At 44.8% G+C, this 19,013-nt stretch overlaps 1 protein-coding gene across 4 annotated transcripts in view; it reads left to right on the forward strand.

The window, feature by feature from the left end:
• LOC147464153 (ATP synthase subunit B) overlaps positions 1-19,013 on the forward strand; it is a 153,410-nt gene that overhangs the window by 67,542 nt on the left and 66,855 nt on the right. For all 4 annotated transcript variants that reach the window (XR_015185618.1, XR_015185619.1, XM_086493065.1 and 1 more), the window contains exons 4-5: positions 11,891-12,009; positions 12,092-12,193. Coding sequence is in view for 2 of the 4 variants with exons in the window: in XM_086493065.1 (XP_086349191.1) it covers positions 11,891-12,009; positions 12,092-12,193 (221 nt within the window). In the remaining 2 variants the exon portion in view is untranslated. The remainder of the gene's footprint in view (positions 1-11,890; positions 12,010-12,091; positions 12,194-19,013) is intronic.

Consider the following 19,013-nt stretch of genomic DNA (forward strand, 5'->3'; position numbering starts at 1 on the left):
AGGAGGCACAAAGCATCCAGCTACGAGGGGCAGTGAAACTGAAACCGGCCCGTAGGGCGGTAGATGTAGGCTTTCACCCGAAACTTTACTTTAGACTCTAGGACACAGAGAAACTTTGCAAATAAAAACCTTAAACGGGAATTGATACTTTAAACACACACGGCTTCGAAGCTAGAGTACTACCAAGCAGACGCTGACACCTGTTGGCCCCAAAGATTGACACCCCTTTCTGTATTTCTTTATTATATTCAAAGAGGGAATAAAACTGTGATTTCCTACAAGCTGCCCCACATAATCCGGGCTGAAAATGACCTGTTCTGGCCCGATTTGGGCAGCATAACCGTACTAGGACGCTTCACAGAGAGTATCTCCACGCAAAAAGTGACTTTCCCGACGCATACGGACACTTTGCAAAGCCTGGCGAGAATCTGCAGCACGCTGAATTCTCTGTTTTCTGCCCTGAAAATGCGCCAGATCACTCGCACAGAGGTCCCCTCGTGTCCCCTGAACTCTTGGGGGTGTTAGCGACCATTTAGGGCCGAAATTCTACACCTGCAAAAAATACACAGCAGGCTGTATTTCCCTGTTTTGGGCTCCAGTTCGCGAGCCGGTCGCATCCGTAGCAAGCCCTCGAGCTCCCGCACTTGTAAGGCTACTTGCCCTTTGAATCGGACGAGATTTCTCGCGTGAAATCTCTCCGAATTCACTTGTACTTGCGAGGGATTAGCAACTAGCTAATCCAGTACCTGTGCAAGAGGCTCTTGCTTTGGCAATCGCGCATGAACCCACACAACTGTACATAGGTCAAATGCCTCTTGTGGGGCATCACATAACTGCACGGAGGGGAGAGAGAGAGAGCAGCGGATGCTGTGCAAGTCTTCAGCTCTTGCACTTCACTGTACATAGAGGGTAGGCAAGCACACAATAGCTTTGATACCTGCAATAATACACCATACGGATGAAAATGTAGCCCCACGTTTAATTTCAACGCCTCTCTCTCTCTCAAGCTGGAAAGTGCCCGAAAATGTGTCAAATGGCACTCATGCATGGTTTTCTCGTTTTGCATCATCCGGTCTAAGAATATCTCAACCGGTTGCTCAGTTGACTTAGCGGCAGAGTAATAAAATGTTCCTCTTGTCATTCCGAAGCTAAAGACACGAGATTTGATGGCCCAAAATAGCAGTTTCCTAAATTTCTTCCACTGGTCATCTGACCATCTATCACCACTAGGACCACATTTAAAAATGCAATGTAGCCTAGTTATCGGGTGATCTTCTCTTCAAACTTTGAGTGGAGTCTAGACATACTTTTACTGCTCGGATTCCAGTGCCGCTCGGCCCGCCGACCAACTCGTGGCGACAAGGCCTTCTCGTCTGCCTTTCCGTCTGCGGGTGAAACTCTCGGCCGTCGGCCATTTCACACTGGCCATACAGTGTCCGACCATTTGCAACTTCAAAAAGAGGGTCCCAAAAATTAAACAAAAATCAACGGAAAGAAACCAACAACTAAGGTTAGCAGTTGCTACGTCCTCGTGACATACCCCCCTCTTGAAATTGCAAACGTCCTCGATTGCATGCCATATATACGTGCCATTGATGATCTTGTGTTGTTAGCACGCTTTTATCATCGCATGTACCTGCAAGCAAGGTCATAACAGATAGATACAAATGTTTGAATGAGACCTTCATACTTTTATCATTTTTCATCCATGATAGAAGTGAGCATAATACCTTTAACACTTGAAGGGCGATGCACACTTCTATTGCACTGAATCCATATGTACATTTGATGTGCTAGCTCCATCATTACCCCTCCTTTGAACACGTTGGGTTGGGGCATACGTAGGCTATAACCCAAAGGCCTCAAGGTAAAGCTGCAATACATTTGGTGACTCTGACAGTTCATGCTCTTCCATCCACTTTGCATCCATAGGTGGATAGTTGTCACAAAGTGATGACGTGGCGGACAACAGAAACCCTAATTTCTACCAGAAACCCTAATTTCCGGAAATCGCGGAGGTGGATTATTATTGCTATTATTATTATTATTATTTTGTTGGAAAATGATGAGCGACGCAAATTTCGCTTTTTCTCTACCAAATTGAGAAAGAGAGAGAGAATGCTTTTGCTTTCATGTTTTGACTCTCTGTGAGAGAGAGAGAGAGCAATTGTTTTTGATTTGAAGCTTTTGGGGCTCTGCTTTTGGGCATCCCTTGTAACCTTTAAATTAGTGGTGAGGGCCTCACTTCTCAGGGCATCTGGACGGAGAGTCTGAGAGTGAAACCCTAACCGCTCTCTTGTACTTTGATGATTGATTAATACAAAAAGAAATACCGAAAGGGGCGCCAGTCTTTGGGGCCAATATCTCTAGGCACAGAACTCCGTCGGGCCAGTGCAAATCTATTGTGATCTGTGAATTGTTTTGAAGTGGCTATTTGGTGCTGTCGCGGTTGATTCTTGACTTGGAGTGTCCAAGTCTGTTACAGTGGTATCAGAGCACGGCCGATTTCTCTTCTACGGGAAATCCGATCCCTGAATTTTTTTTCCGCGGCACCTATGGCTTCAGGCAATGATCAGTCGACTCCCTCTGCATCTGGAGATGCGGGCTGGGATCACAACGAAGATTTAGCCAGAGAGTATGGCCCGCCTTGGCCTACTTAGGCGGAGCGGTGAGAGATGGAGTGTCGCCAGTTGATCGGCGATGCAACAAAGATGATGCTCAATTTTGCCAAGGATCCGAAGATGGCAAAATATATGAACGAGACCTCTTTGGAAGAGGTACAGATGGAGTGGCAGAGAACCACAACACCACTCCCGAAACCCGCTCTCAAGAAACCTTCTGCCCCCAAGAAATATACGGAGAAGGAACTGGAGAACGTGGTTGATGCACGGATTGCTCAGCTTTTCGACGTGCAAAAGAAGGACAAAAAGCACGGCAAAAAGCAGAAGAAAGGCACTGACTTCCCGGGATATTTGGGTCGCCGGTCGACATTCGACAAGGCAAAGAAACTGAAGAAGCGCGTCAAGTTTGAAGGCCTACCCAGTTCTTCTTCTTCTTCTTCTTCTTTTGATAGTTCTTCTAGCTCTTCAGACTCGAGCGAAGAAGACAGGAAAAGCAAAAAGCGAAGCAAGAAACAAAGCTTCGGAAAGGGCAAGAAAAAGGCAAAGAAGGCTACATCTCGCCCAGAGACTGACAGTTCTACTGAGGACTCGTCTACAGACAACTCAGATTCCGATGACGAAAAGTTTTTTGCGAACAAGAAGAATTTTTACAAAGCCAACCAGTATGACTTTCTCGAAGATAAAAGCAAGAAAGTCCGAGAGTTTAAGAAAGGTGGCCACTCGATCAAGTTTGATACCTTTTCAGGATACTCGGATGCTTCGTAGGCTGTGTCTTTTATACAACAGTTTGACATCGCTTTCGCGGGAGGACGCAATTCAGAGCACTCCAAGATTCGGAGAGCTGCCTCTTACTCTAAGGGGAATGCTCGTACTTGGTAGTCCACGCTTTTATTAAGCAAGACCGTGCCAGTTACATGGCTGAAATTCAAGAGGCTTTTTATTTCTTCTTGGTTGACTCAAGAATATGAACGAGATGTACGAGCTGCTTGGAACCATCTCCGGATGACCAAGAGCGATACAGTGAATTCTTATTGTGAAAGATTCTGGAGCTCTTTTCTACCCGCCTCTTCATTCAAGAAGATCTCGTTCAGAGAACAGATTGAGCTGTTTACCTTGGGTCTACCTACAGAGATCCGAGATCACTGTTTGGAATAGAAGTCAGCTTCTATTCAGGAGTTGATGAGTCATGCGAAGCGGGGCTTTGCCATTCACTCTGGCAGTTTGACCTACCCCACAGATAAGGCCATGACACAACGAGCCGAACAGACTTCTGGGAATGAAAGTAGAAAGAAAAAGAGCAACCCAGAGAAAAAGGATGCACAACCCAAGCTTACTCCCGAGGAGAGAGCTCGCTTCATCAGAGAGGGGAAGTGCTTTGGATGCGGGGAACATGGACATATTTCCGCGAAGTTCCCTGATAAGGCACAGAAAGAACAGAATGATAAAAACGACGACAGGTCTGAGAGTTCGAGAGCAGCTGAATAATGTGGCAGAAAAGGCAGATAGAAAAGCAGAACTGGTACCACATGGCGTGGGACCTGCACCGAATCTAATGAATAAAAGTATAAACTTCGTCGCTTTTGGGGCAAAGTGCAGGATCAAGAAGCTCTTTTGAAGGAGCCAAGGCCAACTTCTTTTCACTTGGAATTGGCGGCTCGATTTGGAACTACGGCCGACAGACTGACGCCACAGGCGGAGGTAGTTCGACTGGCACCCGGATGGGATGTTGCCATTACACCGAGCATTGGCAAACTTTGTTTGCAATGACAGGGGTGTTCAGGGCGGAGGTAGTTTGACTGGCACCCGGATGGGATGTTGCCATTACACCAAGCATTGGCAAACTTTGTTTGCAATGACAGGGGTGTTCAGGGCACGCAAGTGACGTTCTTCTCGGGATCCCTTGGTACCACAAGAACTATGCCGTGGTTGACTACCGGGCCGAGAAAGCGACTTTGATAAATGAAGGGCTTAGAGATTGTACTTGATGAACTTCAGTTTTCTTACTCATTCTTTTGGGAGAACTGAACGATGGATAAAGGTTGAATATGTTTTGACCTGAAGAAAAGAACGCCAAGATTTTTTTCTCCACGCTCATGCCGATTGCTTTTCAGAGGGCTTGAAGATCAAACCATTGATCTGATACATGGAAGCATGCAACCGAATCGGCCACCTTACCGTGTGAGCCGAGTACACAATGGAAAGATTATGAACCAAGAAAGACCTCTTGGAAAAGGGTCTTGTCCAACCTAGTACTTCACCGTATTGCTCTCCAGTGTTGTTGGTTTTTGAAGAAAGATGGATCTTGGAGAATGTGCATCGATTATAGCACTCTCAACGAAATCACCATCAAGAACAGATTTCCGATTCCTAGGATCGATGATATACTCGACAGGTTACAGGGATCCTCATGCTCTAGCAGGATTGACTTGAAGAGTGGATATCATCAGATCAGGATAGCGCTAGGAGATGTCTACAAGACAGCTTTTCGGACGACTTTTGGGTTATTTGAGTTTTTGGTGATGCCTTTTGGCTTAACCAATGCTCCTGCGACATTTAACCGGATGATGGATAGGATTTTTCGAGAGTACAGGCTATTTGTTGGCACTTTCTTTGACGACATCATTGTTTTCTCCAAGAAAGAGGCAGAACATAGAGATCATCTGCTTCAAGTCTTTTAGGCATTACGAGATCACACATTAGTGATTAATGCTAAGAAAAGTGAATTTTTCCTACCAGAGATACACTTTTTGGGACACATTGTGTCAGCAGCAGGAGTGCAAATGGACCCGGCCAAGATAGAGACTATCCGTGATTGGCCCGATTTGAGGAATGTCCATGAAGCTAGAAGCTTCTTGGGACTGTGTTCGTACTACAGGCGGTTCATACGAAAGTTTGCAGAGGTTGCTTCCCCTTTGCATACCTTGACACAGAAAGGAGTACCTTTTTCGTGGGGACCCACAGAGGTGACTGCCTTTCAGACATTGAAAGAGAAATTCACTACAGGACCAGATTTGACTTTGCCGACTTGCAGAAGTCATTTGAAGTATTTTGTGATGCTTGTGGTCGTAGTCTGGGTACGGTCTTGATGCAAGTAGGCCATATTATAGCTTATGAGAGCCGTTTGTTCTCTAGGCCGGAGATGACAGCATAGCTCTATTCGAAAGAGCTTTTGGCGGTTATCCACGCTCTTACTCAGTGGCGGCATTACCTACTCGGAGCGGATTTTACTGTCTTCACAGACCATCAGAGTTTGCGCTACTTCTTGTCACAGAAGCAGCTTTCGGAAAAGCAGATGCGGTGGGTGAACATCTTGTCACAGTTCCACTTCCAGATTGTCCATGTGCAGGAACAAAAGAATGTGGTGGCAGATGCTTTGTCTCGAAAACCGTTGGTTCTGGCTATTTCCGCGATACATCATAGGAGCTTCGAGGATATGGTCGATCAGTATGCCACAGATACAGATTTTGCAGATATTTTCACACGGATACGAGATGGGGAGACAGTAGCGGGATACTCCCTTCGGGAAGGCTACTTGATGAAAAAGACTATGTTGTGCGTTGCACAGCCGTTGAGGGAAAAGGTTATGACTGATTGCCGCTGTCCACCTTTTACGGCTCACCGCGGCATTGCTACCACCGTGAAAGGGGTAGAGAGATATTTCTTTTGGCGGAGACTCAAGAAGAATGTGGAAGAGTTTGTGCGCAGTTGCTTGGTATGCGAGAAGGTCAAGTTTGACAGGCATAAGGCACAGGGATTGTTACAGCCTTTACCCATACCCACCCACCCCTGGGAAAGTATTGCAATGGATTTCATTATTGATCTCCCGAGAACAGAGAATGATCACGATGATTTTCCGATTACATGGCACGCCTGAGACGATTCTCTCCGATAGAGAGCCCAGATTTATGAGTTGGTTTTGTAAGGCAATTTGGGAGAACATTGGCATGCAATTGCAGTTCTCGTCATCGTTCCACTTGCAGACTAACGGGCAATTTGAGATTGCCAATTCAGTGATTTTATTTTTATTGAAGTCTTGTATCTCGGATTAGAAGACTCAATGGGAAAAGAACTTACCTTTGGTGGAATTTGCCTACAAAAACACGATACACTCTTCGACGGGGAAGACACCATGTGAGATTGTTGAAACTGCTGCGAAGGTTCCATCCTTCCTGAGCATGAAAGATTAGAAATTTGAAGCGGATGAATATTTGCGAGATTTGGATACGGCTTTTGCCAAGGTTCGCGAGACTTTACAGAAGTCTCAAGAACGACAGAAAAAGGCAGCGGATCGCCATCGTCGCGACTTGAAACTGAAGGAGGATGATTGGGTGCTCTTACTTTTGAGAAGGCACGTCTAAGAAAGAAAAAGGGAAAGGAGAGGCTTTTTCCAAAGATTAGTATGTGATACTACGGACCTTTCGAGATTACTGAAAAGATAAATGATGTCTCCTTTCCATTGAAACTGCCAGGTACTTGGAGGATTCACAATGCATTGCATGTGAGTCTCTTGAAACCTATTAAGGGTGATGTGCCTGATGATGGGGAGCCTGATGAGCAACCCAAAGTGGAAGAAAACGAGGAGATCCTTGTTCTTGAACAGATTTTGGCACATAACGATACGAAGAAAGGTAAAGTCCGAAGGCAGGTTCTTGGTTAAGTTCAAGAACTTTCCTGCATTTGATGCGAAGTAGATGGAGGAGGAGGACCTAGCAGATACTCCTCAGATTGTGAAACTTTACCTCGATGTTTTGGTTTAGCGTAGTCTACTCCAAACGGAACCCAGAATTTAGCTTGGCCGGAGATCTGGTGTAGTGGGATGCACAAGAGGGGAGTCACTCCACTCCTTTGTCAACAGATGCCTCGATTTTGATACTAAAGTCACTGATGTCTCTTTGAGCTTCAGGGATACTGAAAGCTGACAGTATTCTGCTGCATGACTTTATGAAATGGAATTCCTGATTATGATACTGATTTGTTCTTGACTTCTTGTGAGTACAGGAACTGATAGACGAAATGACTGCAGCATTTTGGTCTACTTGATCTCGAATAGACATGGTTGCAATAGGGGTTGGTCAATCGGACATCGATGAGGTCCCGATTGGACCTAGATGTGATTGCTAGCTACATTGCCGATAAATCATGGTCTAAGATCCGAATGAATGTTGAATGTCATGTGATGTCCTGTGATGTCTGGTGATGTCCTGTGATGTCGTGTGATGTGACTGTCGATTTTGTACATGTGCTAGATGTGTGTTCCTAGTACGTAGGTACTAACAGTCAGTGTCTGCTAAGACGGTTTATGGCTTTTGTCGGTTTTGCAGGCGTAATCGCGGTCGATTACAATGCTTTCAAGAGGGGGGTATGTCACAAAGTGATGACGTGGCGGACAGCAGAAACCCTAATTTCTGCCAGAAACCCTAAAATTCTTGCAAACCCTAATTCTTGCCAAAAACCCTAATTTCCAAAAATCGCGGAGGTGGATTATTAAATTTTTTTTTTTTTGGAAAATGATGAGCGACGCAAATTTCGCTGTTTCTCTACTTAAATGAGAAAGAGAGAGAGAATGCTTTTGCTTTCATGTTTTGACTCTCTGTGAGAGAGAGAGAGCAATTGTTTTTGATTTGAAGCTTTTGGGGCTCTGCTTTTGGGCATCCCTTGTAACCTTTAAATTAGTGGTGAGGGCCTCACTTCTCAGGGCATCTGGACGCAGAGTCTGACAGTGAAACCCTAACCGAAAGGTGTACTTTGATGATTGATTAATACAAAAAGAAATACCGAAAGGGGCGCCAATCTTTGGGGCCAATATCTCTAGGCACGGAACTCCGCCGGGCTAGTGCAAATCTATTGTGATCTGTGAATTGTTTTGAAGTGGCTATTTGGTGCTGTCGCGGTTGATTCTTGACTTGGAGTGTCCAAGTCTGTTACAATAGTTCTTGAACTTTCCTCCCGTGGAATATCTTCTGGCACATCACCCACAAAAGGTCTTAGAAGAGTCACGTAAAACGCATTATGAATCTTCCAAGTGTCAGGCAATTTCACCCTATAAGCAACATCGTTGATCTTATCAAGCACTTGAAAAGGCCCATAGTAACGCATGCTGAGCTTCGGAAACAACTTTTCCTTGCCCTTCATCTTCTTTAACCTTGCCTTTTCAAACCGTAAAAGTACCCAATCACCAGGTGAAAACAATAAGTCATGACGGTGACGATCAACATCCCTTTTCAGCTTTGCCTGAGTCTTCTCCAAGGCAAATTTGGTTTTCTTATACATTTCATCCATGTTCTCAACATATCGATCTGCCTCAAAAATCTTGTCTTTTGTATGTAAAATGGGAGGAACCTTTTTGTCACCTTCAACAATCTCAAAAGGTGCCTTGCCTTTGGACGAATGCACCGTATTGTTGTACGCATACTCAAGCATAGGCAAATACTGTTCCCACTTGCCCTTATTATCTGACACATAGTATTTCAGCAGATCCAAGACAATAGAATTAGCCTCTTCGGACTGTCCATCAGTTTGTGGATGAAACGAAGACGAAAACTTGAGCATAGTGTCCATGTTCTCAAGTAATCGTCTCCAAAACAAACTCGTCATGCGAGGATCATGATCACTGACAATCGATTGTGGCATACCATGGTACTTAAACACATTGTACATGAACAACCGTGCCATCTGGTCAGATTTTATCTTCTTCGTGACAGGAATAAAATGGACTTGCCCGCTGAACCTGCAAATAATGGTCCATATACCATCATTCCCTGTCGGCGTTCGTGGAAGATCAAAGGTAAAATCCATAGCAATGCTTTCCCATGGCTTATCCGGAATCGGCAGTGGCTGTAATAACCTTGGTGCCTTTTGCCTGTCAAACTTGACCTTTTGGCATATCACGCATGCTCGCACAAAGGTATCCACATCTCTCCTCAAAGTAGGCCAATAAAAGAGTGAAGTTTTCGTCCGAGTTACGACCAGTTGATATTGTGCTAATTCTTTCTATCTTTTGTGGTGCGTACGCCCTATCAACTACCTCATTTTCTTGCTAATTTTTTTGATTTAATGCTTCTTTTAGTGCTAGGCTTCATTAAGGCTGAGTCTGCCCTTGGTCTCCGGAGTCATGACAGAAACTCAGTACGCGGAACTTTGTGTTGATGTATGCTCGTGTGTGTGCGCGTGTGGTGTGTGTTATGTTGGGGAGCATATGTTAGTACTTAGTTCTACACCCACTATTGGGCATTGACGACGTTAGTGGGGATGTCGTGGTATTTAGTCAATACTATGCATGATGGAGCTGATGGTTATGTTGTCTTGTGGGTGACTACCATGGATCTAAACCTTGCACTATCCTTCAAGGGTGAATGTGGGCTTATCCTGGATTCATCTAGGTATATAATGTCTTGACCGCTTTCACTGTCGCACCAATTCCACGATGCCCTGCATACGGTGGGGCATGACTGTCTACCACGACCTTAAGTCGCATGGCCTAGTAACACAAAGTCTGCCATGCATCATCATAAAACCGTCTCTGAGGAGGTAGTGCTCATGGCGTTGCCCACCTTGCACCTGTTCAAAGATCCTTGCAAAATCTTCATCAGTAGCATATTGTTCCTTCATGTCATCAAGCTCATGACGATATGAAATTGACATAGCTGAAATTTGTGGCTTCCTTGATAACGCATCAACCACAACATTCTTCTTGCCTTCCACATGCATAATCTGGAAGTGGAACATAGAAAGAATGTTTTGCCCATCGCATATGCTTTTCAGATAACTTTGACCGTGTCAAGAAGTATCGCAAGGTCTGATGGTCTGTCTGGACAACAAAATCAGCACCTAAGAGGTAGTGCTTCCAAATAGAAAGCGCATGAATCATGGCCAAAAGCTCTTTCTCATAGTTTTGCATAGTCTTTTTTGGCCCTTGCAAGATTCTGCTCTCCTAAGCTACTACCCGACCATCTTGCATTAGCATTGCTCCGATGCTATTGCCACATGCATCACACTGGACCACAAATGACTTGCTAAATTCTGGTAAAACAATCATGCGATTTGAAGTCAACTTTTCCTTTAAGAGACTAAAAGATGAAATCTCTTTTTGGGTCCATCCGAAAGTGACCTCTTTCTTTTGCAAAGCGTGAAGAGGTGAAGCTATCTCTGCAAAATTCCTGATAAACCTTCTCTAGTATGAGCACAATCCCAAGAAGCTTCGGACATCATGCACAGTCTTTAAGTTTGGCCATGTCTTAATAGCTTCAACCTTTGCGGGATCCATTCGGACACCATCTTTTGACACTATGTGGCCAAGAAAGTGGATCACTTCCAAGAAGAGGATTGACAAGTAACCTGTGATTGTGCAGCTCTTCAAACACGATGGTCAAGTGATGCCTATGCTCCTCTCATTCTTCGAACAACCTATCATGTCACCAAAGAATGTGCCAACAAACTTTTGATGCGAGTGGAAAATGTGGTCCATCATCCTATTGAACGTAGCAAGAGCATTTGTAAGACCAAATGGCATCACTAAAAACTCATAGAGACCAAACATCGTTTTAAACGCAGTCTAGGAAAACCATGTCTTTTCAAATGGAACGTTTTCGCTCATTAGTAAACTTCAGTTTCTTGAACAAGCCCTTTACTTTGCAAATCCTTCTGAACTCCAAGGTTTTAACCTTTCATTTATGCCTCTCATTCACAGTTCTCTTCAATTCAAATGAATTTTTTTTGTTTGAATTTGTAAGAATGTACTGGCTGACTACTGAATTGAATTCGAAATGGACAAGTCAAAAAGGCTTATATAATATCAGTCAAAGTTGTTTGCAAGGTAATACATTTGTCGTCTGAGAGATCCTCTGGCCAGAAGATAGCCTTGTGCTTGTTAAATGTACTCTTTTCTTTTGTCTTGTAGGCTTCTGAAAACTGAAAGCTCTCATTGTTCTTGCCACAAAAATTAAATCTCTTTAATTAGTTCCTAAATGATGCTGCCGATTTTATACGTGTTCAAAACTTTCCTTGACCACGAACAAGCGATTTTCAACATTTGAGGTTATTTGTTCTCATTGAAAATATTCATTCACATTAGAGCCCACTGAAATTGTTTTCTTGGTGGTGTTGGTGTATGCGAGTCAGTTCTATCTGTGTTAATGTTTGTTGTAGTGTTGTATAAGCTCCATTAAGAGCCATGCCTTTTAGTTTTTTTGGTGGTTGCACAATTCTTTATGCCATTGATTGAATGGTTTTAAAAGTTCAATGGAACCTGAGAATGTCCTCATTTGCACCAGATATTTTGAGGGATACCAAGTTGGCGGCCAAGTCTCTAACCTTGGCTCACTATGAAGAGAACACTGCATCCATTACGCTACGGGGTTTGGAACGGGCAAATTCAACATTGGAAGACTTTGTAAATCCTTCTAGTCATTTTTATGAATTGGAGTTTGGACAAGGCATTTTTTATTTTAACTGAATAGTCATTTCCTAAATAGTGCAGATCTTATTTTATGTTCCATGAATTGGGTATTCAAAGTGTGGGTGACGTCTTCAAGCACTTTCCAATCCTAGCGTTTGTGGAGAGCTTTATTTATCAGGTTTGTATTCTAAGCTTAATTGGTACGAAGAGTGAGCTAGTTGTTTAAGGAGATTCTCTTGTCTGGGATTGAAATTATACAAAGTTGCACCTATAATGTGGCACTGCTAATTTGACTGTTTGAAATTCTGAGGTTCTGGTTTCTCTCACTATGTGAGAGGCATATAAATGGCGAGTCTTGGTCGTACTGAAAAGGTGGGAGCCTCTATATCCAGACCATGTGTGGTGAACCACTGTGTCATCTGTGCATACCTTGATCTACTCTCATTTGCCTTTTGCCAGCTGCCTAGATGCCTTGAGAGCTCTGCATGAGGGTCTATCCGCGGTAACTCCCTCAGTCTTTGCATAAATTTAACTGTCTGGCAGAAATCCTTGACTAACATGGGCGGCTTCACGTGTGGCCAACTGCGCTCTGATAATGTCATGTGGGATGGAGGGTTTGCTGTGGATGATGCGGAAGATCATCACGACCTGTAGCCTCTCAATCTATGTCCACCATGGAGCTGTAAGTCTAGGTGCCCAAGCTGCCGCTGCTTACATCATGGCAGGGGTAACTGAGGTGGCAAAAAGCCTTCCCTTTGTGCAGGGCTCTTGGAAGTGCGCTTTGGTGGCAACGTTGCTCTAGTATCGCATGCCCTCTAGTGAGTCTGTCTCTGCCTACGCTCACCATGGAGAAGTGGCCTGTCGTGGCTATGGAAGTAATCCAAAGGTATACATGAGTCTTACCACCTCAACTCACCCTCCAGCTAATGTGAATAGATTTTGCTCGTGATCCTTTCGGATGTATGAAAAGTCAAAACCTTGGTCTTCCTGAGATTCATCGTGAGTTCTCTGTGTGCATAACTCATCCAAGGTTGTAAATGGAGCTGTAGTCCCGAGAGAATGTCGTGCGCATATAAAGTAATAGGAACTGGAGTAATTGGCCGATCCATGCCTGCACCTCCTGCGCGAAGAATGCACTTTGTTATTTTGTCGACGTAGAGGCCAAATGAAGTAAATGAGAGTAGATACCCTTGCTTTACACCAACAGTGCCAGCAGTGGACTTTAAGATGCTCCTAGGCAGTGCACTTGACCTGTCACGTGCTCGTAGAGAGAGTAGAAATTATCTGTGATGGCACACCAAGTATCTGCAGTCAGTAGATGACGTGGCAGGCTGTACGGCATGCTGACATGGCAGCTGTATGGACGTCTGTGAAACGTGTTGACAGACTGCTGACGTGGCATCTTGTACGGAATCCCGCTTTCTGTGCTGATTGATGACGTGGCAGCCTGTACGGATTTCCGCAATTTGCGTTGGTGCTTTTTACTGGCAGATTTTGAGTTAGAAGCTTTTGGAACTCATTGCTTTTGAGTTTAACTGCCAATGGGGCTCTGTCTTATAAGAATTAAAAGGGCCCAAGGGCCTCACTCTTCAGGGCATCTGGATGCAGAGTGTGGAGCTGAGGACCCGCGGGGGTTGTACTACTTTGATCAAGCATTGATTTAAAAGAAATACCGAAAGGGGTGCCAGTCTTTGGGGCCAATCTCTCTGGGCACGGATCTACACGGTGTCACAAAGTGATGACGTGGCTGCCCGTGTCCGGTAGAAAATGCTGACGTGGCTGCCCACTAGACACACACACACGCTGGAATTGCTGACGTGGCTGAAACTGACGTGGCCCTGCTGTGTATGGATCCCGTGAATCACGGAAACAGTGCTGACGTGGCAGCCCGCATTTTGCGGCAATTCAGCTTTTGGCCAGCTTTTGCGTGGCTGTTTTTCCTACGCTATGGGCTTGCTTTATTTTACGCAATGAATAGGAGAGAGAAAGAGAGAGCTTTACTTAAAAAAAAAGCTTTGCTTTATTTTGTGCCAATTGTGGCTTGAGAGAGAAAAAGGAAAGCTCCTGCTTTATTTTAGAAAGGGCTTTTGATTTTTAGCTTTTGGGGCTCTGCTTTTGGCATCCCTTGTACCTTTAAATATGTGAGCAGGCCTCTCACAACTCAGAGCATCTGGACGTAGAGTCTGAGTGTGAGCGCCTGCCCGCACTCTTGTACTTTGAACTCAGATTATTACAAAAAGAAATACCGAAAGGGGCGCCAGTCTTTGGGACGAATATCTCTAGGCACGGAACTCCGCCGGGCCAGTGTCGAATAAATTGTGAACTATGAACTGTTTTGAAGTGGTTATTTGGTGCTGTCGTGGTAGATTCTTGACTTGGAGTGTCCAAGTCTGTTACAGTGGTATCAAAGCGCACGGTCGATTTCTCTTCTACGGGAAATCTGATCCCCATTTTTTTTCTACGGCACCTATGGCTTCAGGCAAGCATTAGTCGACTCCCTCCTGATCTGGAGATGCGGGAAGGGATCACAACGAAGATTCCGGCAAGGAGTATGGCTTGCCTCGGCCTGCTCAGGCGGAGCGTCAACGATTGAACGATGACGCAACAAAGATGATGCTTAATTTTGCCAAGGACTCGAAAATGGAAAAATATATGAGCAAGACCTCTTTGGAGGAGGTGCACGCGCAGTGGCAGAAAACCATAACATCACCCCCAAAACCCGCTCTCAAGAAACCTCTTGCTCCCAAGAAGTATACAGAGAAGGAATTAGTAGAGGTGGTTGATGCACGAATTGCTCAGCTTTTTGATGCGCAAAACAAAGCGAAAAAGCACGGCAAAAAGCAGAAGAAAGGCACTGACTTCCCGGGCAATTTGGGTCGCCAGTCGACATTTGAAAAGGCAAAGAAATAGAAGAAGCGTGTTCAATTTGAAGGAGTACCCAGTTCTTCTTCTTCTTCTTCTGATAGTTCTTCTAGCTCATCTGACCGAAAAGGCAAAAAGCGAAGCAAAAAGCAACGCTTCAGAAAGGGCAAGAAAAAGACAAAGCAGTCAAAATCTCGCCCCGTAAGTGACAGTTCTACTGAGGACTCGTCTACAGACAGTTCGGACTCTGATGACAACAGCTTTTATGCAAAGAAGAATTTTTATAAAGCCAACTAGTATGACTTTCTCGAAGACAAAAGCAAGAAAGTCCGAGAGTTTAAGGAAGGTGGACAATCTATTGAATTTGACACGTTTTCGGGATATAGAGATGCTTTGAAGGCTGTCTTTTGTACAACAGTTTGACATCGCTTTCGCGGGAGGACGCTACTCAGAGCACTCTAAGATTCGGAGGTTGCCTCTTATTTAAGGGGAATGCTCGAACTTCGTGGTCCACGCTTCTATCAAGCAAGACCGTGCTAGTTAAATGGTTGAAATTTAGAGAGGCTTTTTATTTCTTCTTGGCTGACTCGAGAGTATGAACGTGATATACGAAGTGCTTGGAACCATCTTCGGATGACCAAGAAGGATATAGTGGACGCTTATTGCGAGAGATTCTGGAGCTCTTTTCTACCCGCCTCTTCATTCAAGAAGATCTCGTTCAAGGAACAAATTGAGTGTTTTACCTTGGGTCTTCCTACAAAGATTCGAGATCATTGCTTGGAACAAAAGTCAGCTTCCATTCAGGAGTTGATGAGTCATGCGAAACGGGGTTGTGCCATTCACTCTAGCAGTTTGACCTACCCCACTGATGAGATCATGACACAAAGAGCCGAACGACTTCGACAAATGAAAGTAGAAAGAGAAAGAGCAACCCAGAAAAGAAGGATGCACGACCCAAGCTTACTCCTCAGGAGCGGGCTCGCTTCATCAGGGAAGGGAAGTGCTTTGGATGCGGGAACTGGACATATCTCCGCGAAGTGCCCTAAAAAGGCATAGAAAGAACAGAACGACAAGGACGACGAAAGGCCTGAGAGTTTGAGGGCAGTTGAGGAACGTGGAAGAAAAGGCAAGATGAAAACAGACTGGTTCTAGATTGCGTGGGTACCGATCCCAGCACGTTGGACGAGAGTACATAACTTTGCCGAGCTTGGGACAAAGTGAAAGACCAAGAAGCCCTGATCTTCTTTGATGGAGGAGCCAAGGCCAACTTCATTTCACCGGAATTGGCGGCGCGGCTCGAGATCACTCTCGATCGGATGGGACTACTTACGGAGGCAGTTCTAGCGGCACCCGACAGGGACGTAGTCATTACTCCTGTCATTGGCAAACTTCGGTTGCATTGTGAGGGGTATTTGGGGCATGAGTACTTTACATAATGCCTTTGGAAGGTTGTGATGTTCTCTTGGGAATTCCCTGGTACCACAAGAACAACGCCGTGGTCGACTATCGGGCGACTACAGAGAAGGGCAGAACCATTGTACTTGACATTAAACTTAAGGGCGAGTCTGTCCCTATTGTATCGGCTTCGGCCATTTCAAAGTTAGTAAAATCCAATCTGTTTGTTTACTCGATCTTTATGAAAGAGTTCAGTGAATACATTATAGGAGCTTCGAGGATATAGTCGACCAGTATGCCACAGATCCGGATTTTGCAGACGTTTTCACACAGATACGGGATTGGGAGACAGTAGCGCGATATTCCATTCGGGATGGCTACGTGATGAGGAAAACCATGTTGTGCGTTACGCAGCCGTTGAGGGAAAAGGTTATGACGGTATGCCACTGTCCGCCTTTTATGGGTCATCGCGGCATTGCTACCACCATGAAAGGGGTAGAGAGACGAGACTGAAGAAGGATGTGGACGAGTTTGTGTGCAGTTGCTTGGTATGCCAGAAGGCCAAGTTTGACATGCATAAGGCATAGGGATTGGTACAGCCTTTGCCCATACGGACCCGCCCTTGGGAAAGTATTGCAATGGATTTCATTTTTGATCTCCCGAGAACACAGAGTGGTCATGATGGTATCTGAACTGTTATTGATAGATTTAGCAAATAGGCTCATTTCATTCCAGTGAAGAAAACAGTCAAGCCGGATCACTTAGCGAGACTGTTTGTGGCCTAGATTTTCAGATTACATGGGATGCCCGAGACGATTGTCTCCGACAGGGACCCCAGATTTAAGAGTTTGTTTTGGAAGGCAATTTGGGAGAACATTGGCACACGGTTGCAGTTCTAGTCATTTTTCCACCCGGAGATTGACGGGCAATCTGAGATTGCCAATTCAGTGGTTTTAGATTTATTGAAGTCTTATTTCTCGGATCAGAAGACTCAATGGAACAAGTATCTACCTTTGGTGGAAATTTGCCTACAACACGATACACTCTTCGACGGGGAAGGCGCCATTTGAGATTGTTGAAGGTGCTAGGAATGTTCCACCCTTCCTAAGGATGAAAGATAAGATTTTTGAAGCGGATGAATACACTCGCTGCTTAGATACGGCTATTGCCAAAGTCCGTGAGGCTTTGCAGAAATCTCAAGAACGACAGAAAAAGGCAGCGGATCGCCATCGTCACGATTTGAAATTGAAGGAGGATGATTGGGTGCTCTTACGTTTTGAGAAGGCATGCATGAGAAATAAAAAGCGAAAGGAGAGGCTTTTTCCAAAGCTTAGTATGCGATACTACGGACCTTTCCAGATCTCTGAAAAGATAAATGATGTCTCCTTCTGATTGAAATTGCCTGACACTTCGAGGATTCACAATGCATCTCATGTGAGTCTCTTGAAACCTTTCAAAGGTGATGTGCTTGACGATGGGGAGCCCGATGAGCAACCTGAAGAGGAAGAAAACGAGGAGATCCTTGTTCCTGAACAGATTTTGGCACATAAGGACACAAAGAATAAGGGCAAAGTACGAAGGCAGTTCTTGGTTAAGTTCAAGAACTATCCTGCATTGGATGCGAAGTGGATGGAGGAGGAGGACCTAGCAGATACTTCTCAAATTGTGAACCTTTACCTTGAAGCTTTTGGTTTAGCATAGTCTACTCCAAATGGAACCAGAATTCAGCATGGCCGAAGATCTGGTGCAGTGGGACGCACAAGAGGGGAGTTACTCCGCTCCTTTGTCAACAGATGCCTTGATTTTTAGAAAACTAGAGTCACTGATGTCTCTTTGAGCTTCAGGGATACTGAGAGCTGACAACGTTCTGCTGTATGACTTTATGAAATGGAATGTCGGAATATGAAAGTGATTTGTTCTTGACTTTTTTTTAAGTGCAGGAATTGATAGACGAAATGACTGCAGCATTTTGTTCTAAATGATCTCGAATAGACATGGTTGCAATAGGGGTTAGTCAATTGGACATCTATGAGGTTCCGACTGAATCTAGATGCGATTGCTAGCTTCATTGCCGATAAATCATGGTCTATGATCCGAATGAATGTTGAATGTCCAGTGATGTCTAGTGATGTCCTGAGATGTCGTGTGATGTGACTGTCGATTGGTACATGTGCTAGATGTGTGTTCCTAGTGCGTAGGTACTAACAGTCAGTGTCTGCTAAGGCAGTTTATTGCTTCTGTCTATTTTGCAGGCGTAATCGTAGGGGATTACAATGCTTTCAAGAGGGGGGTATGTCACAAAGTGATGATGTGGCTGCCCGTGTCCGGAAGAAAATGCTGACGTGGCTGCCCACAAGAGACACACACACACACACACACGCTGGAATTGCTGACATGGCTGAAACTGACGTGGCCCTGCTGTGTACGGATCCGCGAATCATGGAAACAGTGCTGACGTGGCAGCCCGCGTTTTGCGGCAATTCAGTTTTTGGCTAGCTTTTGCGTGGCTGTTTTTCCTACGCTATGGGCTTGCTTTATTTTACGCAATGAATAGGAGAGAGAGAGAGAGAGCTTCACTTAAAAAAAAAAAGTTTTGCTTTATTTTGTGCCAAGTATGGCTTGAGAGAGAAAAAGGAAAGCTCCTGCTTTATTTTAAGAAGGGATTTTGATTTTTAGCTTTTGGGGCTCTTCTTTTGGCATCCCTTGTACCTTTAAATATGTGAGCAGGCCTCTCACAACTC

The sequence above is a fragment of the Adiantum capillus-veneris genome, chromosome 2 (genome assembly GCF_014529385.1).
Source record: "Adiantum capillus-veneris isolate H3 chromosome 2, ASM1452938v2, whole genome shotgun sequence".
Classification (NCBI taxonomy): Eukaryota; Viridiplantae; Streptophyta; class Polypodiopsida; order Polypodiales; family Pteridaceae; genus Adiantum; species Adiantum capillus-veneris.